This window comes from Nestor notabilis, unplaced genomic scaffold, assembly GCF_000696875.1.
Source record: "Nestor notabilis isolate BGI_N333 unplaced genomic scaffold, ASM69687v1 scaffold11296, whole genome shotgun sequence".
Lineage (NCBI taxonomy): Eukaryota > Metazoa > Chordata > Aves > Psittaciformes > Psittacidae > Nestor > Nestor notabilis.
This window is the reverse complement of record NW_009934547.1, coordinates 86918-98409: the sequence shown is the minus strand read 5'-3', so window position 1 is coordinate 98409 and position 11492 is coordinate 86918. Positions and strand designations below refer to the sequence as shown.

General features: G+C 40.9%; 1 protein-coding gene across 1 annotated transcript in view; it reads left to right on the top strand.

Annotated features, from left to right (window-relative positions):
- The window catches only part of B3GNTL1 (UDP-GlcNAc:betaGal beta-1,3-N-acetylglucosaminyltransferase-like 1), a gene marked incomplete at its 5' end in the record, with an annotated part of 29072 nt that overhangs the window by 16104 nt on the left and 1476 nt on the right, over positions 1-11492 (top strand). Inside the window, 3 exons of the mRNA XM_010017415.1 lie at positions 1137-1272; positions 10473-10541; positions 11314-11388. Of these exons, the coding sequence (XP_010015717.1) occupies positions 1137-1272; positions 10473-10541; positions 11314-11388 (280 nt within the window). The remainder of the gene's footprint in view (positions 1-1136; positions 1273-10472; positions 10542-11313; positions 11389-11492) is intronic.

The following is an 11492-nucleotide window of genomic DNA, read 5'->3' as shown; positions in this document are numbered from 1 at the left end:
AGGAATGCAGCTTGTGGTTGCATTAGGAGGGATTTGCAATCCAATCCAAGATCTTTCTGCACTAGTCGAAGTGCTGGTGCATGGCCATAGGCCTCGAAACGGTGTGGACATTTTATAGGGAGTAGCTGTTCTTCCTGGGTACATCCATTTGCGTGTGAAGTTCTTTCCAAGTTATCGCACCACGATCAGTGATGAAGTGCTAAGCGGGATTTGGCTGTGCTCAGAACTCGCACGCTGAAGTGGCCTCTCTGGAGCTCACTAATAAGCCCAGCACGAATCCATATGTGTAGTACTGTGAGGGGTGCATGTTCCTCAAATGAGAGCTCAGGGCTGTGAAGGACCAAGGCAAATAAAACCACAAAATTCTTATCACTGAAGTATTAGGTTTGCTAACAAACTTCTGGGAACAAATTAGGTTACCTATTAATCTCAGTCACTCAAATGTTAGGTTTGTACCTCAGGTATATGTCATAGGGATAATTTGGAATAATAATGAGTCAGAAGTGGTACTTGAAACAGAAAAAAACAACATATTCTTTGAGTATCTTGGTGTTTAAATTCCTTTCTAACTTGATATAGTCAGAGGACTGTGGGGCTCAAAGTTGAACTGTGAAGAAGGTGTATTGGTAGGAAAAACCCACGTGCTTCCCAAGACAAAAGAAAACCATTGGCAGCTTTAGGATCTCCCAGGAAAATGAGTAGGGGTGTTTTTTTTCTGTTGCTGCTTTAACTAATTTCAACATCTAATTTCTTGGCTCAGATGATGTATTACAAATTGTAGAACAAGTTGTAACGATTCATAAAGTGTGTTGTGTTCTGTCATGATAAAGCAAATGGGAAAAGCCATTTGAAGAAATGCTTTCAGAAGGGAAAGACAGTTAGGTCAGAACCACCTATGAAAGACATTCTCAAGTCAGGGTACCTTGTTCAAGAGATATGGATTAGGAATATTTGCCCATCAAGCCATAAATTGAGGAAATCAATTTGTTGTGTCTAGAAAACTGTTCAAGGATGAGGTAGGTTCCTAGTTAATGAATATTAAATGTGTCTATTGTGTATGTGTCCATATGCATATAGGTATATAATAATGCTAAAAGTTTTAGGGATCAAAATCTACTCCTTTTCTAACCCTCCAGGGGAACCATCTGGAATCACCGAGTCAGGTTTCTTGAAGACAGAGTCCTCAGCTCCTGGGCATCGTTCACCATTTGGAATGCTGGCAAGCAAGGCAAGAAGCTCTACAGAAGCTTGTCACCAGCTAATCGGAAAAAGGTGAGCTAGGAAGAGTGGGTACATCTGTACAACCCTCTTCCTCCTCTTTCATACGCCTCCTTGCTGCTGCTAACATAACGTAGGGGAATTCTCACAAGAGATTTTGTCCCCAGACTGCTACCTGATGAGTAATATAAATTGGGAAATTACTATTATTCTGCATAATGTATTTTAAAATGCTGTATTACTTTTTTTTAGAGAGCATGGTATGTGTGTAGTGCAACACATGTACCCATGTTCCTGCTGGCTGGTGGCTGAACACAGTAGTAGATTAGACACACTAACTGTTTATGGCCTGTTGCTGTGTAACTAACCATGTAGTAGCCAGCTTCCCAAGGTGAATAGAGTAACTCTCTATTTGAATGGTACAATACCAAACTACCTTATCCAGGATTACTCATACATGTATAATACTTGCCCAGCTCCTAAAGTGGAGACTGGACAGGTCCCTATTGGGTGCTCATCATCCTGGTTTGCATTACGAGGAGGAGTAGAACTGTAACCCCCTTTTGAAAACCTTGATTGTTTAAAAATAGGGGTGGGGTGAACAGGCAAGTAGAAACTATTGTATGTGACTATCTAGCTCGGTTTACAATCACTTGAAAATGTGGAGGTTACTTGTATTTGGCAATAGCAGATATTTCTCAGGAGAGGTTTGTCTGAGAGTTTAAATGCCTTTTATAGCACTTTTTTTTTCTCTGTTAATAACTTTTTGTTAGATAAATGCTTTAGGGCTAATGTCAAATGGCTGTTTCTTATAAAGAGCCCCATAACATTCATTTTATTACTGACTGTGTTGTGTTTTCTCAAAAATATGGATGGGAAGACAAAATGACAAATATATATATATATATATAAACCTGATTAATGTTGTGGCCCTCAGACCACACACATATGAAAAAAAATAAGGTGGTTTGTAAACCCACAGTTGAAATGACTGAATAGACTTGGGGACACTCATACAGTAAATAGACAACACCAGAATTGAATCTGAATTTCCTGCTCGATACTGCAGTGCCACCCCTCTTTCATTGCCATCACGTGGCATGAACAAAGAAGGTTCAGTGCTGGGTGTCTCCCATCAGTTACATCATTCAAAGAGGACAGAGCAGTCCATTAAATGTAGTGACTTACCTTGGTCGTGCAGTGCAGCGGGCCTGGACTTTGGGGTGGGGTTGTGAAAATGTTCCCTCTCACAACTATTTTGCAGAGCACTTTGGGAATTCCACTAACTTCCTACCAGCCATTGCACTTTTCTGTGTGCAAAATGATGAGAATTGGAAAATGAAGTTCCAGGGGAAAAGATGGCAACTTGAAATAATCGATTGCGTTGGTTTTGTAGCAGTGCCTCACTGTCTGAGGTGTTGGGGTTTTGGGGGGTTGGTTTGTTTCATAGCTTTTTTGTGCCAAGCCAGAATGGAGATTGATGCTAAGAGACAACACCTCTCTAGCTTTGGGTAACATTTACCACCTACTTTTATAGGTGACTCATTCAGGACTTTACATCCTGTTCAGCAAACACACTGATAATTTGAAGATGTCACTGCAGAGATGATAAAAAGGGCAAGAGAAAAATAATACTGATATGGTTTTGCCATTTTTCTGCCAAAGAACCTTATCTTACCTCTCCTTCAGTGAGGAGCAGCCGTCGCTCCGGGTGTGCTAGCACTGACAGTGTGGTTCCAATTAACTGGATCTTGACGTGCTTTCCAGCTGACCTTTACATAACGTTTGCTTTGGCAGTGTTGCAGGCCATGATACTATTTTGCTTCTGTCAAGGTTACAAGTGCACATATTCCAGTATGCCTTAGCTTGATATTGGAATAGTTCATTGAGCACTAACCCATTCATTCCTGGATACTATAGCAGGCACATTGAGCAAGCTTACACGCCAGAGACAACTGCACATGCCAAGTATGACTCATTTTGCAAATGTACTGCAGAAAACTGCTGCTGAAATGCAGTCACAGCCTGATCCTCCACCCCTTACACAGAGTGATCAAACTGCATCCACTGTCCGACATGTTATCTGAAGTATTCAGAGGTTTTCTCAGTAAGTAATGAAGATAAATAGCTTCAGAAAGTTACTTGGATCATCCTAAGTGGGAGAGAGGCCTAACTTTTAGAGAGCTAACTTGCAATGAAATTGGTGCTATCTGTACTGATTAAAGGACTAGTTTTAAGTGGTTTTTCAGGTTCTTTATGATTGCCATTGGAGCTTCCTAGCTTTTCCAAACGTGATCCTTAGTCTATCCATCTCAGTCAAAACTGAAGCTTAACTGATATCCTAATGTTTCATAGTAAGTCATTGGCAAAAGGCTGTAGAAATAGTTAAAACATGTCACTTCTCCAAGTGCTCATCAAGGGGTTACAGAGCTGGAGTTTCAGGAAACAAATTCCTAAAATAAGTAATTTGGGGGAGTTTTCATTCTCTTCTAAATTAATACCAGTAAAAGGCAGGTAGTTAAACTCCATGTTGTACTTCTCAAAAATCCTTCAGGTATTTTGTGACTAATTTTCAGCTCTTGCCAAGGACACGAAAATCCCACATGAACAAAGGTTGTAAATAGTTGTTGCTTTGTCCTTTCCAGCCCTAAAAACAATAAAACACATTTCCTGTCTCACCCTTTAAAGACTACCTTAACAAGATCTAAGCTTTCATATATTGTTAATTATGAGAACACTGGAGATTCAGTATCATTTTGAATTTACAAGTAGAATCTAGTGTTGTCTTGTAAACAGAGGCCCTGGGATATGAATTCATCAATTACGTGAAATAGACACCTTTAAATTACAATTCCAAAAGCCCCTTAAGACAAAACATGATGTATTACATCAATGCAATTACCATTTTCTCCTCTGAAGGTCCAGTTGTGTAAAACAGTGTGATCTTAAAAGGTCTAAAGCCCTTTGAAATGCAGGTAAAATTGCCAGAATAAGCTGCATAATTTAAGTGAGCTGTATAATTTAACTGTCTAAATTTAATTTCAGTTGGATTTATCCTTTGTCAGGTTTGACTCTTGAGAACTTCACCTGTGCTCTGCTTCCCTATTCCTGCATCATTTATTGAGATTGGGAATGTCATTAGATGTCATGAGACTGATTTTGGTTGGAATGTGGAGTCACAGCACAGTTGGGACTAAGTATCTGTAGAGAGCTTGGGACACATTCTCCTAGAATAAACAAGAAGCCACCCACACCCTATTACATACAGCTTGTATTGTTTGTATTTGTGAACAGAAACACAACTAAAACCTCTGAAACTCTACTAAATCCTCAGGAAGAGAACTCATTTGTTTGAACTGTCAAGCTTAGGGCATGTAAGAAAACATCTTTCCCAGAAAGGATGTCTCTGGTATTTTTAGAACCTGCTAAACAAGGCAGTTGTTTCTTACCCTGACCAGGGTTTTGTGGGACGTTTGGAAAGTGTAACTATGTTGCATGCTGAACAGCATTGTTTCTTAGAAAAAACCCATTCTGGCCATTCCAGGAAGCAGCAGTCTGTGTATGTTCATACTTACTAACAAATTACTGCTTCAGTTTGTTTGGGAAACAGTCGGAATCTGAATTATGGCCCTGTTAAAAGGGAAAAGGGACACCTAAGCAATATCCTCTGTTCTCCTGCAGACATCTGTATGGTGAATATTAAAATGATTCTTTGTCTCCAAAGAGCTCAGGCAATGGTCCAAGGCTCAGTATTTTTGCTAAACAGCAACACAAGAAAAAAATTATTCAACTACTTGGGTTTTTTATGAATTAATTACCAGGATCTCGGTATTCTTAGGGAAATTCTGTTTCCTGGCTGTTCCCTTCTTGATTCACACAGTTGACAGTGGTTCAGTATTAGCATTTCTGCAAGAATGAAGTTGAACAGACCTTTTTTTGTTTAAAACACATCCGTCTTGTCTATAATTTGCAGCTGAAGATGGAAACCAAATGTTTTTGGGATGCTGCATATGCCCGGAGGGTTTCTGAGCTGTCTTGTCTGCTCTTTTATTCTCCACCAAACTTCAGCTAAAAGGAGAACTTCAGCATTAACATTTTGTGTCATTTCCGATGGCTAAAAACGGCGTTTAAGTAGTGAACAGAAAAGGAGGGGAAAGGACAAAATAGGCATCGGCTAATTAGTGGCATGGAAACAGTCCTAGTACAGAGCCAGCCCGTGCAGTTTCTCTATGACAACCCAATCCACCAGTGGCAACTTGAAAGCTTTGAGCAAGTATTTTGTGCACCCTTTTTCCTAGCTCATGAACCATTTAAAATAATCATTTAGTTTCTCTTCTCTTTCTCGAAGAGCAGCATCTCTAAACCTTGTAGTTCGACTGGGATCCTTCAGCTCACTCACGAAAGCAACTATTAAGTTTTGTAGCATTTTAACTGCTCTAAGGTATTTGAAAGGCAGTATATGAGGGAGCAAAGTGGGGACAGATAAAAACAAAGAAACATAAATAAAGGGAAAATTATTACATGCACCTTAACTGTGGATGAAAGAATGACAACATGAAAGCCAGTTAAAAGAGAGATGAGAGAGATGAAATTTGAAAGCTCCAGTTAAATCCAGGTGTAAAGCATCCTAAAACGACATGGGGTAAAATAGAGGCTTTGTTTTGGAGTGTAGTGAATGCTTCCATTCAGGCAGATGTGCTTTTGCAACATGAGTTTTGTCGCTGCTGTTACGGTTATTGGTTACACTGCTGGGTCACTACCAGTGCAGTTACCTGTTCCAGAGGAACGAGACATGGGCAGTTGTTTGTTCTATGTAATAAGGGGATATTTTGTATGTACAGTAATAATCAGCTTATTTTGCATGTTGGATTCTGGTATTAAAATTCTCTTGAGCAACATTGTTACGTGTATGTGCAAAGAGGGATGATGCTGCTGTCTTTCATGGTACGGTGTCTTCAAACAGAGTCATGGAGTGTAATGCTGCAGTGGGGAGGTAAAAGCAGCATCCTGATACTGAAAATCCCTCTGACTGATGGAGGGTTGCTTCCTACTTTAATGGTTTCATTTGTGGCATACTGGAAGATGTTTATGCCTCTGCCTGTCTCTTGTTCTGTTTGTCATTAACTGTGTCTATTTAAATTTGCAACATAATGCTTTCAGTGACTTTGTTTTGACATGAATGGACAAAATTGATGTAACTTTGCAGAGATGTATATTAACACGCTCCCGAGGCTTTATGTGAGTTTGAATGAAGGAATTATAAATAGAAGGAATCAACAGGGTCACCAGAAGTTGAAAATGGACGAAGGATTGCGTGAGATGTGGAGAGATTGCAACAGGGAAGGTCTGCTCCTATGGGATTTTGTGGAGTTTGCAGGTTGTTGTCTTTAAAGATAATTTTAGGAGACCAACAGATGCACTGAGGAGGGAGAGGGGTCAGTGCAAGTGACCATTTATCAAAAGGTTTGTCCATTTTTCCTGTCATGCTCCAAGTCATCCACTCTCCTGGTAAAACTTGCCTCTCGTATCCTTCCAGCGAGAGCAGATGTTGAAGATTTGCTGTCATTACGTCTCGTTGCTTTCTGTAAATGATCACTACAGACCTAAGGCAGCACACAGGTGAAAATAAAACGAGGGAATCATTCACCATAAATGGACACTACTGGGCTGATGAATCTTTCAGGTTTTCCGTTAGGAAATCTGAGTGGAATGGGAAGCGCAAGGAAACATCCTCTGCAGTAGCCAGCAAGGCAGTAGACAAGATATGCAGGAAACAACCTGAGTTCTGGTGTAAGGCAGGTGGGTAATCACAGCTCCAGGCCAGGCCCACTCTCACTGACTTCTTGGGTTGTATGTTTGGAGCAGGATTAATCTGCCCATTAATATCCTTTTACCACAGGGAGGTCTGATAGTCCCAGCCTGTGTGTCCCTTCGCTCAGGGCTGTGTTTATTAAAAAGAACCAGCCAGAGGAGTCCTTTTATCTTCCTCAAACGTGCCTTCTCCTAACAGAGATTATTGTTTTGTTGAGTAAGTACCTTATCTTTTGAGCTGTATAAACTTTGTCTTACGAGAGAGAAAACTCTTTCTCCTTTTCCCCTTACGCTGTTGTTAATGTATATTGCAATCCATAGTTGTAAAAGTTACTTTTAGTAATTATATAGCTTGTATATAACAGTTCTCTTCACTGTCCCTTCCTATTTCTAGCTGAGAGAAATAGCAGTCTTTTTTCTTTATTTTGGAAACACACAAGTGATGTTCAAAACCAAAATATGTAATCATTGATGTGTTTTCTTAACACTGAAGTGTGATCTGAGGACTCTGTAAGCTCCAAAGGAGTCATGTTATCAGAGGCATTGCCAAAGAGCTAGAAGGAGAGAAAAACCCCAACAACTTGAGACTGCTTTACAATTCATAGCTTCCTCCCTAGGAGACAGCAGTTCATGTATAGATAGATGGTGTTCATAAAAGATATAAGAAAGCAGCTCATTAATGCAGGAAAATAAATAGGTAACTCTGGGTTTATCCTATAAAGTAAATAGCTCATATAAACCTCATGCCTTAAGTTCACTGTCCAGATAAACAACTGTGCACAAGTCCTGTATTTAGGCTCCAGACAGCTTTTCTTTAATTGGAAAATAAATAGTGTGTGTCAGAGAAACAGTTGACTTACATTCTGGCCACCCACATGGTGCACAGTCCTGCAGAAAAACTGCCCGTTCCAGCCTGACCTGTTTTAGAATACTGGAAATATCAGATTTAAACTGGCTGAATCCCTTGAAAATTATACATGGAGATGCCTTATTGGTAACTCAAGAAAGGTTTGAGCCATTTCCACGTTCCAAAGGGAATCTGTCGCAGCCTGACATGTGGAGTGAGCAGGGTTTCCATGTGCTGCGGCCTCTGGGGCTGGGCAGTTGGCTGCAGGATTTTCTACTCATGGAGTATGAGTTATGGCACAGGATGAGGGGAAGTATCATGAATATTAGTAATCTAGTGACACAAGAACTATCTTCGGTTCTCTGACCTCATTCATGTTAAGAAGAAATCCATGCACCAGTCAGAGGTTTCTGTTAACTGTATTACAATGTGCTGAAGGTGAATGGTGTGATAGTTTCCAGCACAGCTCTCACAGCTGGATTCTCAGTTACTGGCATTAAGGTGTAGACAGAATTTCACTTTGCCTTATGTCAAAAGTCTTGGCATTTTGGTTTGGTTTTTAAAATGTGCAGGAGTATGAGCAGCTGAAAAAACAGCTTCAGTTAGTGGAAGGTAAGTCAATGTATGGGACTGTGGTTATTCCCAGTGGGGTGGGCAAAGAAGACATATCCTGCTGCACTTTGTTTGTAGTGAGCACAGCTTCCAGGACAGTGAAACATTAGTAGTGGAACTGAGATTTCATAGAATCATGGAATCCCAGACCGGTTTGGGTTGGGAGGGACCTTAATGCTCATCCAGCTCCAACCCCCTGCCACAGGCAGGGACACCTTCCACTAGAGCAGGTTGCTTCAAGCTCCGTCCAGTCTGGCCTTGAACACTGCCAGATTTGCAGAATATTGGAGAATTTAAAGGTGGTTAACACAGAATGAAAAGTAAAAGCTAAGTAACCTCTCTTTCCTCAGTAGCTTCCACTTGCTTCTCTTCATATATAAAGAGAATGTACACGTGTGTAGATACACACACATATTTATATACACATGTGTATGTAGGCATGTAAGTAAGATGGGTACAGGAAATCTTGTGATGTAGTTTATTGTGCTCAGTCCACAACCATCTGATGTTTTTAGCTACAGTAACACATTACAGTGGTCACAGAAATAGGGTCAGAAATGTCAAGTGTATTAGCTTGTGTTTAAGAGAAAATGAAAGCATAAACAGATCTTTGAGGGAGTTGCTTATGGTTGCTGCTTTAAGGATATGGATAGCAAACTGGTCCATTGGATAGAGGAAGTATCTCCAAAGTACTTTTGATGTAGAAACACCTTTTATATTGCAGGAGCACATAGCTCTGTCGTGGCCATTGCCTGGAAACACCTATAACACAGTTCTGGTCCTCTGCAGTCTTGCCCTGGGGCTGTCAAGGTGGCACACTGCACAAGTGCAGCAGGACTCTTGTGTCAGTGTTTTCCTCTGCACAAAGCCAGTGAGGTCACTTTAGGTAAAAGAAAACCATCTTAATCACAGGAAGAAAGTAAGTGTGTGAGAGAGATCTGTAGGCACAGGAAGGGAGCCAGCCTTTTGCAGCCTTCTCTAACTTAGTAAATTAATAAACAGCTGTTGGGCTTTTCACATTCTCTCAGCAGTAAGTGTTGTTAATCAATTTTAATGCAGCAATTAAAAAGACAGGAAAACTGCTATCCAGCTTTCACCAGAATAATTGATTTCTGCAAGTTCCTAACTATGTTAACTGTTCTGCTTCAGTGAAAGAGGTTGGTGCAGATAATATGAGTACATCAAATAGAACTCCGAGAGAAACGAGCTATGTTTATTTTAAAAAGTCTTCTGAAATGTTACTGGCAACCTACTGGTTCACAAGTGAGGCCACTGTGCAGTTTGGATTGCATTTATTCTGCCTGTATATTTATGAGGAATGCAAATAGAAAACTATGTAAACTATTTGGCAATTAGGGCTGCAAATAATGCTTCCATAACTACAGTAAGAACCAAAATGAAGCAGTAATGATATGTGTTTAAATACCAGATCTGCTGAACTTTTCAGTCCAAACCCACAGGAATTCCCCAATACGGTGTGTTATGACCTAGAACTGGGGCTGGTATTACCAGAGCATCCAAAGCAGTAGTGCAGCATTGCTGTACTGAGCTATCTGGTGGTAGATACACACTTTGGGGAGGCAGAAGGAGGAGGGTTTGTATCATCTAATCTTAGGTGTTAGTGGAAATAAGTGCCAAAATGAGGAGGCTGCTCTGTGGTTGTACTTTCACTTGGCATATTGCTGAGGATGAAGGTGAAGATCTCGCAGATGTTTTGTCTTATGCAGTAAGTAGCTTAGATCCTCTGTTCTTGTGTTTGTAAAAACATCGTGTGCTCATGGGCAACTGCAAAATGCATCCATCTCCCTCAGATAACCCTGGCAAGGATTTAATAAACATTTAAGCTCCATAGGAGGACTGAGGCACATTGCTCTATTCCTGTGTTCACTCACATGCCTGTAGCATTACTGACACAGATACACTGCAGGAGAAATGCCTGTGGTAGCAAGGGATGGTACTGAAATGCTCCGTTTGTGTTTTGCAGGTAACTGCATTTTGTGATGTGGATGAAAAGAAAATAACAAAAGGATTCTACACATATGAGGAATCTGAGGTTAGTTCTTTCTTAGACCAGAGTAACTGTAACATCAAGGACTATACTGGGAAGCTGATGAGCGCTTTCAGCTGCATGAATGAAATTGGAGTTCGGGATTTTGACCTGGAACCCTGAGGACTCGCCACCTAGCAGCGTAGTGACACTGTCAGCAAAACTGTTACAGCTCCTGTGCATTTGTCTTCCTAAGACATACCCATGCCCTCAGACCAGTCATAGAGAAGATTGTTCTGTAGACTGTGATTCCTTCGAACTTTCTGCAGCTTGGCTCCATCTCCCACTGAGAGGGAAGGATTCTCCTTTATACCCAGTACCGTGCCTGCTCTGATGGCACAGTAAGTGATGCAGCTCACTCAAGTGGCAGAATACTAACCTACCAAAAAACCCCATCTTATTTTATGGGGTAGGCTGTTAGAGCAGCATACCTGGCCATCAGATCCGAGAGGGAATTGTTTGGGAATGGGCTAAAAGTAGACCTTGGAGGTAAGGAAGAAGTGGTGAAGGAGCGAGACAGTCTCCTTCCAACTGCAGAAGGCTCTTAACTCGGATTTGGTGTCATTTGCAACTTTGGGCAAAGAAACACAACTGTACTGAAAGATTGTGGTAAGAACAGGGGGTGCTCGAGCCAGCTAGGAAACTAATGAGCATGTCAGCAGCTATTTGGTGTATAGTCTCAAAATAATGTTTCCCCCTGTTAGTGTTCAATAGCTTCTAAACGTAAGCTCAAGTAGCCCTGTGTGCCCCTACTGAATTCTCCTGCTTCTTCCTGCAGGAGAGACCAAAACCAAGAATTCCAGTATGTCACTTCAGACATGCAACTCCTCCCTTCATTATCTGCATGAAGCTGGTGAGTGCCACCTTCAGCCTTTGCTTTAGATTTGAAACTGGCATTTTGCTCCTTACAAATATTAAGTTCTATTTACTGCAGGCAGCTTTTCCCAGAAGCTCTTA